At 38.1% G+C, this 20,337-nt stretch overlaps 1 protein-coding gene across 7 annotated transcripts in view; it reads right to left on the bottom strand.

Annotated features, from left to right (window-relative positions):
* THADA (THADA armadillo repeat containing) overlaps window positions 1-20,337 on the bottom strand; it is a 330,511-nt gene that overhangs the window by 217,850 nt on the left and 92,324 nt on the right. For all 7 annotated transcript variants that reach the window (XM_045445868.1, XM_045445865.1, XM_045445866.1 and 4 more), the window contains one exon: window positions 9,337-9,428. In XM_045445868.1, the coding sequence (XP_045301824.1) occupies window positions 9,337-9,428 (92 nt within the window). The remainder of the gene's footprint in view (window positions 1-9,336; window positions 9,429-20,337) is intronic.

Genomic DNA, 20,337 nt, shown 5'->3' on the forward strand with positions numbered 1-20,337 from the left:
AAAAAAAAAAAAATTAAAAAAAAAAAAAAAAAAGAAAAAATCTAGGTCTTTGATGGTATTATCAAGCTAGAATGAATCAATCCCCCTTAAAACTTCCTGGTTATATGTGAGATAATAACTTTTCCTTATTTAAATTTTGATTTTGGTTTTCTTTTACTTTCTTTTACTTGCAGTCAAAAGCATCCTAACTGCTACAAGTCTGAATTATTTCAAGTCTCTGTTTAAATATTAACAAGTGGAGCTATAATCTGGGAAATGAGGGACAACAACAGAGTCTAGTGCTTAATTTACTAGTAAGACATACAGTCCAAAGGTAGAAAAGTCAGTTTCATGAGTGAATTCTAAAGCCTCACCTATTACATTTCAAAGCTGGTTACTATTCTGTTCCCCTCTTTCTATCTGCCCTCCCTACACACACACACACACACACAATGGTTTGGAATTGACCCCACCCCCATACCAATGATCTAAGAAAATGGACACTGTCTTCTGACAAAATGGTAGAATATTCTAAGTGTAGAATATAAAGTTCTCTTTCCCAAAGAGGCACTTTAAATATCAGAAGATCTGAAACAGTCTAAGATTATAAAGTTTTCATTGATTAATATTTATTGACTATCTACTATATGCTAGGATACTATTTTGAATTTTTATCTGACAACTTGGGATGAACTTATACTATACATAGCTGCAACTAAAACTAAGCTTTTCTGTTCCTGCCAAGATATATCTGAAACGAGTATCTTTCTTTCTCACAGACAGTGCTGCTCCTAATGATCTGAAACATGCATTCCACCTGCCATTATCAGTTGTCCCCATAGCAGTTGCCCCCAAACTACGTCTGATGGACACAAGACGGTAAAAGATGTTCTTTAAAAGAGAGAGGAAGACAGATTTCCATGGTCAAATAATTTGGGGAAATACTGCATGTTATATCCCACTCTTGAAAATTCACAAAAAACATTATAGCACACAAAATGTCCTAACAGTCCTGTAATAAATTTTTCTTCAATTCAAAGTTTCTGAAACTTACTTAACTCTAAAATCTATTTTTCACTAAATATCTTTCAGTATCTTGGGGAAATTAGTAATTCTTAAAACATAAGACATATGCCCCTCTAATATGGCCACTACTCAATTTAGAAATAATAAAAGGATGGGTTGCCTGAGTGGCTCAATCGGTTGAGTGTCTGACTTCAGCTCAGGTCATGATCTCGCGGTCCACGGGTTCAAGCCCCCTGTCGAGCTTTGTGCTGACAGCTCAGAGCCTGGAGCCTGCTTTGATTCTGTGTCTCCCTCTCTCTCTGACCCTCCTCCCTCTTGCTGTCTCTCTCAAAATAAATACACATTAAAAAAATTAGAAATAATAAAAAGAATAACTGCTAAAACAACCACACCAAGCTAGAACTATGCTTTAACAATCTACAGAGACTACAAGTTATTCTTAAGTAACTCTCTTCCACAGTCTTGCATCATATTCTCCAATCCTACCAGCCAGGGACACAGAAGTAATCTCTACTCAAATGATTCCAAAAACAATGCTTTTATTATGGAATACTACAATACAAAAACTTCTAAATGATTCCTAATGTCACGTACAATTCAAACTAGCCTCTTTAGCATATCTGTTTTACTCACTGACAAGCCCCAGAACCTAGTATAGTGCTTACAAGAGAGTAGGTGGTCAGTGAATATTTGCTTCAAGAATGAATCAATCAATCAATCAATGAATCAGTGAATATCTCCATCGCATCCTCCTCTCCACCTGTGCAAATCCTGCCCATCCTTTCAAGTGTAGATTAAGCCCTGACTCCCGCATGGAGCCCAACTCATCCTCCTCTGATCCCCTATCAATACTGGAGAGTTTGATACTCATTTTTCCTAAACCAGTTCACATGTTGGTTTTCTCTCAAAAAATGAACTCCTTGAAATCCAAGTTTATCCAAGATAAACTATTTTTGTATATATTAGAGTGCCAAGGCTCGGAAGTAAATATTCAATGACAAAATTTTATTCATTATATTTCATTAAAAAATTCAGTGTGTGAGGTGCCTGAGTGGCTCAGTCAGTTAGGCATCTGACTTTTGATTTCAGCTCAGGTCATGATCTCATAGTCATGAGCTTGAACCCCGCTGGGCATGGAGTCTGCTTAAGATTCTCTCTCTCTCTCTCTCTCTCTCTCTCTCTCTTTCTCTCTCTCTCTCTCTCTCTCTCTCTCCCCCCAGCTCACGCCCTCTCTCTCTCAAAAAAAAAAAAAAAAAAATTCAGTGTGTAACAAGAATAACTGGAAATTCCTGGAATTTCTAAACCTATACACTACTAAAATCAGTATTTTATACGGACCAAGTTCTGAATAAAGAAAAAATGTTATCCAAGTTCTAAAGAAACTAGTCCCTCTGGCTTTAACCTCTTTGACTCCATTTTCTCATTTGGAAAATAGCTCTGTGGTATTTCTCTACAGGCACTGAATGAGCAACAAATACTGCTTGCAAACCCCCTGATAAAGGAAGACTTTATCTCATAGTCCTGGAAGCAATCCTGACGTCTTAAATTATGTAATCCTGGTATTACATTATATTAGTCTGGTTCATATAAAATGTAAGCTACAAAAATACCAAAGCTAAGAAAAAATATTTACTCATGCTTTTACTAAGATGCAGAGAGAGGATGCATGCATTGCCAAAATTCCATAGAACATGCTCAAACTAAAGCAACAATGCCTTAGTTATTAAAGAAGGCAATGGCCTGAAGCAGTACTTAGGAACAAAGATTACTTGGTCCATGCAAGAGTCAATATTTAAGAACACAATGACTAATTCCCACTTCAAGTTCATGAACATATTTCTTTTTAAGAGCTTCTTTTTGGTTAAAATTTTTATTTGTGGTTTTTCTACCTATGATCCATGAACCTAAGAATGAACAAAAACTTGCAACATGAAACTCTCCAGTAGGCCAAAGTGTCGATGTAGACTTAATTCTGATTTTAAGGACTTCTCAAAAAGGGTTACACAAGACTTGTACTTTACTTACTTTACTTCTTGGTCTCCAAAAATACTCATTTATCTACTCGGCCTAAAGAACCAGACTGAATGTTCTTGAACAACTGTGGAAAATGCATGAATGACACCTCCAGATCATATCAAAACACTGGGACTCTTAACTCAATTCCAGATTACTTGAATCCAAACTACCATTATTGTTGCCAATAGAAACTCCATTTACAAATAATCAGCTGGTTTTTTAAAAAATGTTCTAGTTGAGCTTACTATGAGCTAAAAGTAATCATTAGATTCATTTCCAGCACTAGCTGCGTGACCTTCAGCAAATCACTCAACTTTTCCACACAATTTCCACCTTAGGTCGTCTCAAAGATAAAAACTAGTAACAGTTATTATTATCATTTTTTTTCAAAAGATATGAATGAAAAATATAAGCACAGACTTGAAAAATTTAGGTTAAGCCTAGAAGACATCATAGCACCGGCAAGGATTATCACAAAACCCCCAAATCCTCTCCCTATAAGCACTGACCTATCATCAAATTCAAGAGGTGAATGTCTCACTGGCCACACGGATATCCTATTGAAGCAATTTAACTCGTCCCCTACTCACCAACCAGAAAACTAAGGTTTCAACACTCCTGACTTTATAGTGTGACATTAGAAACCCTGTGACCTGCTCCTCCCTTACCTTGGTCTGTATGAAAACAGAGTATACGGCTCCCTAGGAAGGGAACATCCACGGGACAAAAGCACACAAAGCCTTCCACCGTGCACCACCACCATGAGGTCACATAGTTACCTCAAAACGAACTTCTCATTGGCCCTCTCCCACCTTTCCTCCTAAAAATCAACCTGCCACATGGGCGATGTGAGATTCTTGCTCCACACTGAGACCTTAGGTGAAGTGGCTCATTTCCCATAGTTTGACAATGTAAAATCTAAAGCCGGACGAACAGGGCGACTCACACTGCTCACGAGGGGCCATGTGTGTTGGTGTGTAAATCTGCACGCGCTCTGCAAAGGGAACCTGACTTGTGCTCTAGTTCTGCCACTTCCTGGCTCTCTGACCTCGGGCAAATAACTAAATCTCACCAACCTCAGTCTACTTCTCCATGAAGTTAGGATGATTATTCACTTTGTAGGGCTGTGATGGAGGCTAAGTTAGTTACCCATAAAGGGTCCAGCCAGCCAAGCACACAAACAGGCACTGAAGATATGCTCCCCTCTTCCTTCTGCACCAGTGGAACAGAGACCACAGCACAGGAGATAACTACAGATATTCTCCATTAGACTGTCTGCTTCCCCGTGGCCAAGTGCATGTCTGATTCATCTTTGGATCCCAGTGCCCAGCAGAGAGCCTGGCCCAGAGTAAACACATAATAAATGCTTTTTAAATGGAGAAAAATGAGAATCCTTTGGGTCTGAGGATGTTAAGATTATCCTGGCCACAGTCAAAGAAAATTTTGATTTCCAGGTTGACCAAACAGGCGCTTGCTACAAACTATTATATAGTTCAAAGCAAATAAGCTATTCTGAATTCTAATAATTACATTCTCTAGAATACAAAAACCGAATTGCCCTACAGCTCTCAACTCTAGTTTTGAGAATCCAATTATTTCCTAAACAATGGAGTGGGTAACCACAGAAACTTGTGGAATCCCTTTTCCTAGAAAACATGAAGAACAAGAGAGAAGCCAGTCTGTTTGGAAACTGCTTTGAATTCTGTCTATAAGCAAAGGCTGGACCAGATCAGATGCCCCTCAGAGGATCCCTCCAGACCGACACAACCAAGATATTAAGAGAAATAACTAAAATAATTATTTGTAATTTACACCCAGGAAAGTAAAATAAATACGGTTCTACATCTCCTAACATAGTCATTTAAATTAATTTTTCATTGACCTAGAAAAGCTTTTACAAACATTTTCTTCTTAAATTGTACTAAACCATCCCAGGATACTAACTTAAATATGAGCTTTCTTTAATAAGGCAGAATAGAGATCATTATACTTAATAATACAAAAAACAAGATTATTATTCTTTTGTTCCATTTTTCAACCCACCTATTTCCACGTACCCCAAATGTACTCATTTCCAAAGCTTTACAAGAAACACTACTTCCCCCAAATATTCCACTCAATTCTTCCATTGAGGATTCTCTAGTGTATCTATTACTCATGTCACATTGTACATTCGCTTATTACAAATTGTCTTCAACTTGTATCTTTCACAGATAACAATTTCTGTTCCCTTAGCTAAAACATAAGCTCCTTTAGCAAGGTCCAAGTTTTATACTTCTCATGTACTCCTCTGTTGTGTCAATAATAAGTTCATGACAAATGCTAACAAATTCTCACTGGCTAAGTGACTTAAAATGAAGACAGAAAGCAAGAGCTGTAGAATACACTGAGACCAACGTGAAGCTTTGGCAAAACCTGGAAGTGTTCAGACTGCCACATATTGATATTTGTCATTTACCTGGGACTAGAATAGTTGAAGGTTAATACCACAGGGACTAAAGAGAAAGACCTAGAGTTAAAGATCACATTGATTTAGCTCCTGCCTCGTACGGAAAGAGGAACCATCAAGGGTAGACCCCTCACAACACTGTAGATGGAGGCCATTTTGGAAAGCCCACCACACTCCCTGCATCACAGGGCTATGCAGGCTCTGCTTCTACATAGGATCAAAGGTTCATCCAGTCAGGCCAAGTCAGTCAGGAGGTAATAAATAGAAAGGAAAGGAGATTTAGAAAATTAAAATGCTGTAAAATTATTTCAAAACAAGTGAAACTTAAGTGTTCTCATTCTTCATAATCCAAGGAACGCATCTAGAGCAAGACTAAGGAGCTCTAGAGTCCCATCATTACGAGTGCACTCTACATACTTACAAATGGGGATGCAGAACCTTCTATTCCCTTCTTTACATACGTAAAGGGAACTTCTCGTCCCCACTACAAGGCAGGTACTGTTCTAGGAACTGGGAATATAGCAGGTTACCAAACCACAATTCCAGTAACAATTACCTAAAGCCTTAGCTTGGTATTTTACAGAAATAGGAGACCTCCAGGACAGTCCAAATCTCTTATCTTAGAGGAGAAAACCACGGCCCAGAAAGGTTAACTAATTTGTCTCAGTTGGTTATCGTGGCTACATGGCAACAAAGGCAGGAATAGAAACCAGATTTCTTATCTCTCCTCTCATAACAAAATTTACTTACTCATTAAGCAACTATTTCTGTGTGCCTGTTATATGCCACACATATGCTAGGTATACAAATGGGTAAGATATTGACTCTGTACTCCAAAATTTCACTATAATTCTAAGACGATGGGCCGAGTACTAGAATAGAAGTGGTAATAGAAAAAAAGCAACTCTGTCTCTAATTGTGTAGGACTTCCAACATTTTAAAAGAAATGAACTGTTAATCATTTGTTTTATCCCCACCACAGCCCTTTGAGTACAGGGCACAGATCTTATTATTCCCGTTACACAGATGGAGAAATTGAAGTACAAAGAGGATAAGGGAGTCTATTAAGGTCATCTCCAGCGGCAGCAAAATGCCTAGAAACCAAGTCTGTTTACCCCAAGATAGACATTTTTTCCCCACTAGATGGGAAAGGCAGATGTTCTTTTTATGACCAGTTCCCTTCTGACCAAGAACACACATTTGCAAGACGGTGTGCAGACCAATCTGTGGCTGTGAAAGTAGATTTAACTGGCCTGTGAGGTCTCATCAGCTGAGTGTAGTTATTCGATGGGTGAGTGACCCACCAACAAGACATCATTATTACTAGCATTCTGAAAGTGCCCATGATGTATACACAGAACAGATGAGAAACGTTCTGCCCTCACGGAATTAATAGTGTAGGGAACAAGCTTATAAACATTTCAACAAAAAGTGATAGACTTAAACAAACTACAACTAGAACCACTACAAATAACAGCTAATCTAAGACACTAAAGGTTTTGCAGAGCAAATCCAGTGGGTGCTTCCAGGAAACATACTCTTCAACAGTTAAACAGAGAACAGAAGCTCTGTATACATAATGATATATACCAATCTTCAGATTACTAAAGTAAAGGCTCTCACCAAGAATGTTCATCACATTTTTGGGGCGCCTGGGTGGCGCAGTCGGTTGAGCGTCCGACTTCAGCCAGGTCACGATCTCGCGGTCCGTGAGTTTGAGCCCCGCGTCGGGCTCTGGGCTGATGGCTTAGAGCCTGGAGCCTGTTTCCGATTCTGTGTCTCCCTCTCTCTCTGCCCCTCCCCCCATTCATGCTCTGTCTCTCTCTGTCCCAAAAATAAATAAACGTTGAAAAAAAAAAAATTTAAAAAGAATGTTCATCACATTTTTAAAAATTATTAATTTCTTAATTCCTTCATTTCACTTTTCAACTTTACTCAAAGCAATTATATGAATATTCCATTTCCATCTTTCTAGGAAAGTTACATATTTTGTAACCTTTCCTATTTAAGAAAAATGAATTTATAATGGTGGCTCCCATCAGCATGCCTTTGGCAAAAAGATTAAAGCAGGGTGGTTTCATTGTGTTATTCTTCCAACCTCCTTCAGACGTAACCTAAATGGAATGATGATTTTTCTCCTGTACATAGTAAAATCTGTGTACACATCCATGTATCACTCATTCTATAAAAAGTAAAATGTAAAAAAGCATTTCTTCACTGTCAAATTTAGTTTTAAACATTAATTTCACTTGTTAATTATCTCATATTTTACTTATGCTGTTATTTATTTATCACCGTCTCTTTTTTTTCATGTTTGTTTATTTTTGAGAGAGAGAGAGAGAGAGAGAGAGAGAGCGTGCACACATGCACAAGTGGGGAAGGGGCAAACAGAGAGAGCAGGAGACATAGAATCTGAAGCAGTCTCCAGGCTGTGAACTGCCAGCCCAGAGCCTGACATGGGGCTCGAACCCACCAACTGAGATTATGACCTGAGCCTAATCAGACGCTTAACCAACTGAGCTACCCAGGTGCCCCTATTTATCACAATTTTATAACATGACCAAACTGTTAAACCTCAACACTTTAGAATTATTACAAAATAAAGAAAGCTAAGGAGAAAGAAATCTTAGTGATTTCAAACTACTGAGAAGAAGAATTTCTTTAGAAACCTACTAAATAGTAAAAATTGTAATCATCCTTTCAAAGGAATAATGTTAGCATTATTTTAAAAATACAACTTGATTAGAAAAAACAAAACTCTCTGGTATTTCCTGAATATACTCTGGGGATTCATACTTATAGCCAGTTGCCTTCTTTTTAAATATTTATTGAATTTCACAGGGCAATAAATAGCAATTTAAATGACAATTCAGAACTATCTGTAGGTTTCATTAGACTTACCAACAGTACATCATAAGATTATTCCATATTTTCTAAGTCCTAAAACTCACTTCCATCACAAGAAAATATTTTAACAAATAACAGCTTAAAACCTAAATTAAAAATGTGATAATCAGCCTTTTTAGGGAGGAGAGGAACATGGCCAGGGTTATCTTCAGATCCTTAAGAGAAAGCACTGGGCCTAATTGGATCCTAAATGAAGTTAAGAAAGTAATTATACATGCAGCGACAGTGACATCTAGTGTCTGACCTTGCACGCCGCTAGACTACCATCAAATCCTAAAGGTTAAAGAAAGTTATTCAAAACTTCTCTTCTTTAAAACCAACAAACGGAACTTGTGCATTGTATCTAAAGATACAACCCATTGTCAAAGTGTTTCTATAGGTTTCTTCCCAGACATTAAAAAAAAAAAAATCTTAAGAGTAAAACATCTTAAAAAAAAACTGTAACACTAAAGCCCTAAAAAGTAAAAAGCACTGTTTACTCCATGTGGCCAACATCTACCTGGAACTGCTCCCCTTGGCTGCAGAGTTTAACGCAAAAATAATCTGGGACATGCTCTGATGGGTGTATCACAAACATTTAAACTTCCAGCTACAAAAGTAAAGATACTACACAAGTTAGTACGTGGTTAAAACATCAAGAAAAAACAATTTAGGACATTAAAGGAATACCTGAAGATGCAAAGAAAAAAAAAATACTTTAGCTGTTGCACTGAGAAACCAGCTCGACATTTCAGCCCATGCTACCTTGCCATATTTTTGTTGCTTTGAAAGGTCCACTTATTAAACAGTAGGTATTTTTGCCCAAGAGGTTAGAATTTGGCAGCTTAGGTTAATTTACTATAGTATTTTAATAGTTTTATGCTCTAGATGAATCCATAAAAGTAAGCAAATTTCCAAAAATTATTTTTGGCCAGGACAATATTTTGTAAAAAGTAAAGTTAGCGTTAGATGAAGCTTACCTATTTTTTTTGGAAAGTTCATCCTTTCCCCTTTTAACTCCAAATATTCTTGTGATCAAGGTACTGAAAAGAAGTGTGGATGAATTTCTCACCTAATGTAAAAATAAACGCACAATAAGGATTAAGAAATATACATGGCATGAAACCAACATTTACAATGTTCAAACTTGATATTCAAAGTCATTACCCAACTGGCTAGTGTGGGGCTAAACAAAATATGGTTTGTGTTCATGAAATAATTTTCAAAAACTACATAGTAACTGACTCCATGACTTCCTCTTACATTAAGCTCTGCAATCCAACCACACGCACATAACACGGCCCTTGCCTATACTTCTAACATTACCACCAATTGTTTTCAATATCTCTTTGTACTTGTATCATCAAACAACACTTTCTTTTAAAAAAATTCATTTTCCCATATCCTTTCTGACAATGATTATCCCCTTAAAGAGCTCAGCTCTTTCCACTCATTTTCTGTATGGGATATATTTACCTATGGGATATCCCATTTACCTATGGGATATATTCATAAGACCTAACTCAATCCACATTATTAAGATGGCCAAGAAAATATTTAATATCCAAAATGTTGTTTATTAACCCTACAATGTAGTAATCTAATAAATTTTAACCCTAAAATTATCTGAGACAACTGGTTGATAAAAATAAGAGGATGAAACTATCATTAATAAACATAAATCATTTCTCCAAAATGATAATAATAGATACCTCTATTCTAAACCAGTGTGTCAAGATGGTGTTTTGCTGGATTATAAACATGTCTTGGGGCACCTGGGTGGCTCAGTTGGTTAAGCGTCCAACTTTGGCTCAGGTCATAAATCTCGTGGTTCCTGAGTTCAAGCCCCACATCGGACTGTCTGCCGTCAGCACAGAGCCTTCTTTGCATCCTCTGTCTCCCTCTCTCTCTCTCCCCTCCTCTGTGTGCACAGGTATGCATGCTCACTCTCTTTCTCTCTCTCAAAAATAAATAAACATTACAAAAAAAATTTGTTAATGTCTGAATGCCATGGCATATTGGGCTTCCTCAATTACCTTGCCAAATCCGAGCAGAGATGTATAAATACGTACTGACTTCCCTACAATATGTAAGGCACTATACCAGCATCATGGAGAATATCTAGAAATAGAAGACACACTTACAGCCAACACAGAGCCTACATTCTAATGAGATAGGTGTCATAATCATGTGGTATGTTTAAACAGCAACATAAGAAGAAAGGTAATTCAAAGTAACACTTTTAGACTTAGACTAAGACTTAGAAAATAGCCCTCTAAAACCACTACAGTAGGGGTCACAAACTCAAATGTCCACAGGAACCAGTGAGTGACAGGAGCAGCACAGGACTAGGTCTAATGCAGTCACTATTCAGCTTTCACTGAGTAGCATGAGGGAATGTAAGCCCAGTGTTGCCAGATCTGCTTTTTTAAGAGAAGCCAGAAAACCCAGTTTTTATGTGAAATCCATTATTTTGAAATGTTGGCAACAGATTAAAGGGGGGGAAAAAAACCACTGAGGAGGCCAAATAAAACACAGTTGTAGGCTAGATTTGACCTATCAGCCATCGGTTTGCAACCTCTCCTCTAGAAGCCCAAGACTGACTCAATTCATGCATGGTAACTCTAAAAGTAGACTATAATTCATACCAAAGTGGTATAATTTATACCAATATTGCAATGAAACCCTAAAATTGGATAAATTCACTTATGTTCATTCCACAGTCAACAAACATTCATGAAGATACTACTATGTGCCCTAACCAATATCCCCGAACAACAAATCTATCCTGTTACACTGTCAACGTGGCCTCTGGCCTACTCAGATCTTGATTATCTCTTACCTCATCTATTGACTTAGTGCCCAAAGACTCTTGGGTTTAAGATGACTTGATGAAGTCACATAAAAACCCTGTCTCCTCTCAGGAATCACACAAAAACATAAAAAGAAAAACAGGAGTACAAATTCCATTCTGCCCTGAACAAAACTTTCTAAGAAAAGCTGCTAGATGCAGTGTAGATGCAAGCTAAAACAGGAGTTCCTGAAGATGAAAGAGGATGCCTGCCCTTAATCAAAACTTAGACGACTGTTTTGCAAAGTGAATGGGTACCCCCAGAAAGAAAACCCCTTTGTGTGATTCCATAGGCTAGAGGCAGGAGACAGTCTTTCTGTAATATTAAGATGGATCTGAGGGTTCCAGTAGTAGTACTCTGATTCATTCATTATCAGGTTCCCTCATTAGCAGCCAATAATTGTCATTGCCTATTCCAGTAGGTGTAGCAAAATGGTGATTGATATTCTACCATTAATTAGCTATACTTTTCAGAAAAATAAAGTTTTCCTTCATCAGCTCTTTGATTACCCTGTTACTCGGTTACTACAGAATCATTTCCATAAATTTACCAGTTTGCTGGATAATGGGTTCATGCCATGGCAGCCCCCAAAGGTCACCAAATCATGATCTTTTAAGACATTAATAAAATTAATTTTCCTTCTACTCAGATATGATCCACATACCATAAAATTCACCATGTTAAAGGGTACTAACTATTCAGTGGTTTTTACTACATTCGCAACATAGGAAACTACCACCACTACCTAATGCTACAGTATTTTCATCATTGCAAAATGAAACCCTATACACATTAGTAGTCATCACGCACCCTCCCACACTAGGCAAACACTAATCTACTTTCTGTCTCTATGGATTTACTTATTCTGGACATTTCATATGCACGTGATGATGTAACATGCAGCCTCTTTTGTCTAGCTTAGCTGCTCTCAAAGTTCACTCACGTTGTAACATGTATCAGTATGTAATCCCTTTTCATGACCAAATAATATGCCATTGTATGGATATACCACATTTTTAAATCTACTCATCATTTGATGAACATTGGGGTTGTTTCCATTTTCTGGCTAGTATGGATAATGATGCTATGAACACTCCTATACAAGTTGTTGCGTGAACGTGTTTCCATTTCTTTTGGGTATATACATAGAAATGGTATTGCTGAGCCACATGGTAGAAAAGGTAGGCAGTTAGTTAGACATGACCTGGAGGCAAAGGCAGTGATAAAGAGGCGACACATTAGAAGCCTGAGGGCACAACATCCTGACTTTGTGGCTTCCAACACCCTAGGGCTTACAGACCAAGAGCCACAGGTGCAGAACATGCACTCTCATCCTCAACCTCTACCCCATGGTAACATATGGCCTCATTATATTTACCTTGCAGTGTTGACCCACCTCCCTGCCCACCCCTGTGGCAGAAGATGGTCTTGACAGTTCTGGCAAGAACCCTGTAGGGTCAAAAACTACCCCTCCCGGGGCGCCTGGGTGGCGCAGTCGGTTAAGCGTCCGACTTCAGCCAGGTCACAATCTCGCGGTCCGGGAGTTCGAGCCCTGCGTCGGGCTCTGGGCTGATGGCTCAGAGCCTGGAGCCTGTTTCCGATTCTGTGTCTCCCTCTCTCTCTGCCCCTCCCCCGTTCATGCCCTGTCTCTCTCTGTCCCAAAAATAAATAAACGTTGAAAAAAAAAAAAAATTAAAAAAAAACTACCCCTCCCAACAAGTAGGAGTACTTTAGATGACTGGAAACAACCTCAGCTGGAGACAACCCTAGCTATGACCCATAACCTACACAAACATAAAAAGACACTCCTAATCCCAGTACAGTTGCCACCTCTGGGCCTGTCCACTCTCTCACTTCAAGAGTGTAATGTTCTTGATAAACTGCTTTGTGCTTGCCACTTTCCTTCTGGCTATCTTTATTCAAGTGTGGATCCTCACATAAATCTTTTGTGGGGAACCCAAGACCCAAGACCTCCATTCACACAATGCATACTCTCTCATTGGTAACCGTAACTCTACGTTAACCTTTTGAGAACCTGACAAAGTGGTAGTACCATTTTACATTTGCACCGGCACTGTATGAGGGTTCCAATTTCACCAATTCTCCAAATGCTTCCCAATAGCTGTTACTGTCCACCTTTTTTTTTTTTTTTTTTTTTTAATTTTTTTTTTTTCAACATTTATTTATTTTTGGGACAGAGAGAGACAGAGCATGAACGGGGGAAGGGCAGAGAAAGAGGGAGACACAGAATCGGAAACAGGCTCCAGGCTCCGAGCCATCAGCCCAGAGCCTGACGCGGGGCTCGAACTCACGGACCGCGAGATCGTGACCTGGCTGAAGTCGGACGCTTAACCGACTGCGCCACCCAGGCGCCCCTGTCCACCTTTTTTATTGTAACTATTCTAAGTGGGTGTGAAATGGTATCTCACTACGATTTTGATTTGCATGTCCCTAGTGATTAATGATGTTAAGCATCTTTTCATGTGCTTATTGTACATTTACATACCTTTTCTGGAGAAATGTATTCAAGTTCTTTGCCCAATTTTTAACCAGGTTGCCTTTTTATCATTGAGTTTTAAGAGTTCTTCATACATTTTATATGCTAACCAAATATCAGATACATGATTTGCAAATATTTTCTCCCATTCAGTCAGCTGTCTTTTCATTTTCTTGATGGTATCCTTTGACACACTGGCATTTTAAATTTTGATCAAGTCTAACATTCTTCTTTTGCTGCTTATGCTTTAAGTATCATATCTAAGAAACTGTTACCTAATCCAAGGTCACAAAGATTGACAGTTAATATTTTCTTCTAAAAGTTTCATCATTGGGACACCTGGATGGTTCAATTGATTGACTCTTGATTTTAGCTCAGGTCATGATCCCAGGGTTGTGGGATCCAGCCCCTCATCCACGAGGGGCTTCTGCTCAGCGTGGAGCCTCTTAAGACTCTCTCTCTCTCTCTCTCTCTCTCTCACTCTCTCTCTCCCTCTGTCCCTCCCCTCTCCCCTGCTCATGTGCTCTCTCTCTCTCTCTCTCAAAATTAATTAATTAATTAAGGAGTTTGATCTATTTTGAAATTTTTAAATATGGTAGAAGATAGGATGCAAATTCATTCTTTTACAGGTATATATGCAGCTATCCTGGTACCATTTGCTGAACAGACTATTCTTTCCCCCACTGAAATGTCCTTTTTACTAAATGTTAGGTTTTATTTCTGGACACTTAATTCTATTGTATTGATTTATAAAAGTCTTTCCTATGCCAGTACCACATTATCTTGGTTACTGTTGCCTTTATTGTAAGTTTCAAAATTTGGGCATGTGAGTCCTCTGTTGTTGTTTTTTGTTTTTTTTTTTTTTTCCAAGATTGTTTTGGCTAGTCTGAGTCCCTTGCATTTTCATCTGAATTTTACAACCACTTTGTCAATTTCTGCAAAAAACTCCAATAGGATTTTAACAGAGACTATTGTATCTGCAGATCAATTTGGGGAGTATTGCCATCTTAACAATATTAATGAAGTCTTCCAGTCCATGAACATGAAATATCTTTCCATTTATTAGGCCTTTTTCAATTTCTTTCAAAAATGTTTTGTAATTTTCAGTGTACAAGTCTTACACTTCTTTTGTTAAATGTATTCCTAAGTATTTTATTTCCTTTGATGCCATTACAAATGGAATTGTTTTCTTAATTTCATTTTTTTAATGTTTATTTATATTTGAGAGAGAGAGAGAGACAGTGTGTGAGCAGGGGATGCTCAGAGAGACAGGGAGACACAGAATCTGAAGCAGGCTCCAGGCTCTGGGCTGTCAGCACAGAGCCCGATGCAGGGCTCGAATCCATGAACCATGAGATCACGACCTCAGCCAGAGTCAGAGACCTAACTAACCAACTGAGCCATGCAGGTGCCCCTTTAATTTCATTTTTGGATTATTCATTGCTAATCTATAAAACTACAATTGATTTTTGTATGTTACTCTTGTATCCTACAACCTTGATGAATATTTTTGTTAATGATTAATTAATTAATGGTTGTGTGTGTGTGTGTGTGTTCCTTAGGATTTTCTATATACTGTATATGATTACATCACTGAAAAATAGCGATAGTTTTGCATCTTTCTTTCTAATCTTGCTGATTTTTATTTCTTATTCTTGCCTAACTGCCCTACCTACAACTTCTAGTACAATGTTGAACAGATGTGCCAGAGTTGATACCCTTGTCCTATTCCTGATCTTAGGAGGAAAGCTTTTTTTAGTCTTTCACCATTGAGTATGTTATTAGCTATGGGTTTTCCATTGATACCCATTGTCAGGTTGAGAAAGTTCCCCTCCATTCCTACTTTATTGAGTATTTATAACAAGAAATGGTGTTGGGATTTCCGCATCTGCTTAAATGATCATATGGTTTTATCCACTAGCCTATTCATAGGGGGTACTATATTGATTGTCATATGTTGAAAATATATACTCTATATTCTAAATGTGTAGAAGTAGTATAGCACAACATTAAAAACAATTACTGTAAATATAGAGCAAAATAACTAGCATGGAAGACACTACTTGTTACTTAAGACAGAAGAGCATCTCTATGTTTCTGTGTGGTAGGTAGTATAATAGTTCCAGGACATCTGTGTAAAGTACTCCTTTTATTTTCTAATATTTCATCCATATTTTCTGGCCTTCTCCACTATAAAGCTAATTAAGGAGGGAAAGTACGCAGAAGTACAATTGAAGGAGAGGTGATGACTGACAAACTGCATTACCAACTCCTAAATCATTGTTAGTAGATACGAATATGCATCATTGATATATCCATGTGGGTAATGAAAAAGGTCATTATCAGCACTAATATATTTTGGAAAGATCATCATAGTAACGACAATGAAAACATGTCCTATTTGGAAAGGATGGATCAAGGAGAATACAAGTAAAAAAAGAGAGTAACAATAGAAAAAAGCAGTAAAGTTAAAAATGGAGAGAACAGAATGGTTGCCAAATAACTTCAGCTATAGTCAATTCTTATCATAAGGAAAATACCAGAAAACCTTCCTGTTTTCTAACCTCCTTCCCCATCAAGCCCTGAACACAGTGTTGATAAAGATGTGATATTCAGCTACAAACTGACAACTGCTATCAGTTTTTCCCTTCTATTCATTAAGTATATATACTTTTTCTCTCCTTTCTAGCATGAAAAGGCTAACCCATACAGTCTTGTGTAAAATATAGGAGGGTTAGGCAAAGGAAAAGAAAATTAGGTTTCACAAAGCAGTGTGTGTGTGTGTGTGTGTGTGTGTGTGTGTGTGTGTGTGTGTGAGAGAGAGAGAGAGAGAGAGGGAAAGAGAGAGAGAGTCTGTAGAAGTGTGCATGCATTTATATATGTTTATGTGTAGACAATACATTTTTCTTATATATGTATGGCTTTACTTATATAACATAAATGCCCCCTTGACAAATAGTTTTAAAATATAAATGCACAGCCTATTATGTGCAATCACTAAGTGGTACAGTCATTTATACACCATACACCTTCACCCTTAATAGACGGTCACATCCCTGACAATGGGATCTACATACAATATAAAATATTTTGTGTAGTGTACATGGTACCAGTTTATAGTAGAAAGAAATACTCTGTGAAAAAAATGAAATGAGATTTGGTTCTAATTTGCCTTTCATCACTTCTTAGCCATGTGACTTTGAAGAAGACACTTAAAACTTTAGGTCATAAATCCCTCATCTGTAATCCAGGAAAGCTGTACTGAGATTTCTGGGCCTATGATTAAGGGGAGGGCCAGCCAAGTTCTGGAGTTCATGGTGACCTCCTTCCAAAAGAGTGAGACAAAGGAAGAGACAGAACTTCCACCTGTCCATATACCACCTATGCAAGACTTTTTAAAAAAATTTTTTTAATGTTTATTTATTTTTGAGAGACAGGGAGACAGAGAGACCAGAGCATGAGAGGGGGAGGGGTGGAGAGAGGGAGACACAGAATCCCAAGCAGGCTCCAGGCTCTGAGCTGTCAGCACAGAGCCCAACACGGGGCATAAACCCCACTGACCATGAGATCATGACCTGAGCCGAAGTCAGACGCTTAACCAACTGAGCCACCCAGGCGCCCCTGCATGATCTTTTTTTTTTTTTTTTTTAAGTACTTTCCTGTGAGTAAAGCTCCATGCCAAGGCATGCAGTGTAATGTAGAGCATGGCTAGGTTTAAGCACCACACAGTCTTCAGCCTGGCACCCTTGGGGCAAACTCACAACTATCAGAGAGCCTGGACATGCTGGTGCCAACAGAGGCACAAAGTATACATGGCTGTGCTACTGGGAAGATCCGAAAGACTCCTTTTCCCCCTCTGAAACCCACTGCATATTGTGGGCCAGAGCTGGCCTGAGGTAAGCAACTAAAGACATACCAGATAGAAATATAAACTCAGTGTGGGTCTTAGTAGGATGCCAAAATGGCATACTCGGTAGAGTTTCTGGGCAAGCTGGGAAGACGAGTTACCTGCCCTGCAATGACTATGTGACGATGCAGGGAAAGATCAGGTTTTCCAGTCACTGAACTAAAAAAAAAAGGGAATGCTCAGAAATACCTCAGTGTGTGTGTGTGTGGGTGTGTATGGAACTATAAATTACTCTCACCTATATTTTTAACTTAACTAGCTTCATCTCCAAAATACATGTCAAAGATCATCACATGTCACCATTTTTACTAATATTTTTCCATTCTGAGCCATCATCATGACTTGGCAAAACTATTACAACAGCTTCCTGATTAGTCTTCCTCCTTCTCTCTTGCCACCTTACAAGTGAGTCTCCATTTTTAACTGCATCAATCAGATGCCATCACTCCCCTACTGTGAAACTCTCTCATGAAGGATTTTTCAACAGCAGTAGGAGCCACAATTTGAAACCCCAGGTCTGTCCCAATTATACCCATAGAGGCTGTAGAACATCCGGACATTTCCAGACTCAGATGAGACGCTGTATCACAGGGCATGGGAACTGCCTTCTCTTGCAGCTGCCCAAAGGTTGTGCCAACATGTGCCCCAACGGTTAATCTTTGGCCAGTAAGAGAGAGGAGATGGAACTGTTCCAAGAGGTGGTAGTTTCATATGGCCCGGTTAGAAGATGTATCACATGACCAGACGACTAGCTTGGTTTTCCTGCAAGGTCAAGGCTTGCTTAGTAATAAAGTCTTTCCTCTTTCCTTGTCTCACCTTCCCTTTTTCCTTCATTCCTGCTGCTTTGGATTTGTGCCACTCAATAAAACCTTAGCACCTAGGCTATAGTTCCAGCTCTGTTTCCTAAGTAACAGGGCCAAAAACCTATAAGGTAGGTAAAATGAACCTTCTCTGTATTCCTCTAACACCAAAAACTTTCCCCTATAATAGCCCAGATTCTGGAGTCAGACAGATAATAGTTGTGTGTTCTTACACAAAGTTATTTTGCCTTCCTGAGCCTTGTTTTCCTTTTCTGTAAATGACTGTAATAACAGAATCTACTTTGCAAGACTGTTCTGAGCATTAACTGAGATTATCAAGGTAAATGATGCCAGGTACACAGAAAATCCTCAATAAAACAGACATCATTATGATCATGTCTTATTTATCCTTGTATTTCTAGTGTTTAACATATCATCTGCAACACAGTAGAGTGCTTAATGCTAATCTGTTTACAATACCTTTCCCCTGTATTTTAAAAATGCACAAGGAATGGCAAAGATCAAAAAATTTGTATGGTCTCAATACACAGGATTAAGGAATCTGTAAACAAAAAATAAAATTATACATGAATGCTTGTTGGAAAACATTCCTTTACTGCAAAATTAAAATTAAGTTAATTTTACTTGTGTTTTCCTCTGCAACATGGAAAAACAGTTAGGTCCAAAGTACAAATGTAGTCACATTTAGGCACAAGATATATTCTTGAAAAGATGTGCACAAATTAGGTTTCAGTAAATTAAACCACATTTCACATGCATTCAGGAAAAACCACTCTATAAATGACTTCAACAGAGAATGCTGTGGTAGGTTGTTTTAAACTGTTATACATTTCAATTGTCCTAAAATGAAGCCCTCTTCATGTTCATTGATTATGTTGATTTATAATTTTGGCATATCTTAGATTAAGTTTTTATAAGAAAAAAAGGCTAACAATCAATATATTAAAGTCACAGTACTGATCATTAGAGCTATGATGTTTATTTTCTCAAGTACAGCAAACTGAATAGAACCAAAAAGATCCCTTCATCGCCAGTGTTAATAAGGAAGATTCCCCCCCCCCCATAAAACTACACATGAGCACTTACATATGTGAATGCAGTCTTTTGTGGATATATGTGTGTATCTGAGTACTACACACATTTGAAACCCATGTTAAAAAAAGGCAGAAAATACATCAGAACGCTAATAATGATTATCATCTGTATGGTGGTTAAACAGGTGACTTTTACTTTTCTTTTTATGCTTTTCTTTATTTTCAAATTTTCTGCAGTATATGTGTTACTGTTTCAAAAGGGCTCAAAAAAGATTTTTTTAAAAATAAGGCACTCATTTTTGATACTTTCAGTTTTGCTAAAATGTTGGAAAAGTCACCAGGTTTCACCCTCTGAAAGCATTTCTTTGTTCATCTTGAATTTACGACTTGTCGAAAACAATATTGATATTGCTGGCAATCAGTTTTATGATCTCTAGTTTTCCGGATGGTAAAGCCGCATTCCTACCTCTATGACTCTACTGAAGGTACACAGGTATTGCTCTGCTTCCTGTAAATGCAAAAGGTAAACACTGTGTCCTCAGGAGTAGTTAGGCAATGCTCCTAGACAGGATTTCAGACATGTATCTCTCTTACAGGAAGATGCACAATTTTCCAGGCAGAAGTTGGCAACCTTGAGGATTCCTCTTTACCTTGGAAGTCTGTGCCTTTGGCTACACTACAAAATACTGACTCTCAATTAGAGCAGCATTATTCATGATAGCCAAAAAAACCCCTAAATGTTTATAAACAGATGAATGGATAAACAAAACGTCCTATATACATACAACAGAGTACCATTCAGCCTTAAAAAGGAACGAAATAATAACACAGGCTACAACATGGATAAACCTTGAAAACACTACACTAAAT

This window comes from Leopardus geoffroyi, chromosome A3, assembly GCF_018350155.1.
Source record: "Leopardus geoffroyi isolate Oge1 chromosome A3, O.geoffroyi_Oge1_pat1.0, whole genome shotgun sequence".
Lineage (NCBI taxonomy): Eukaryota > Metazoa > Chordata > Mammalia > Carnivora > Felidae > Leopardus > Leopardus geoffroyi.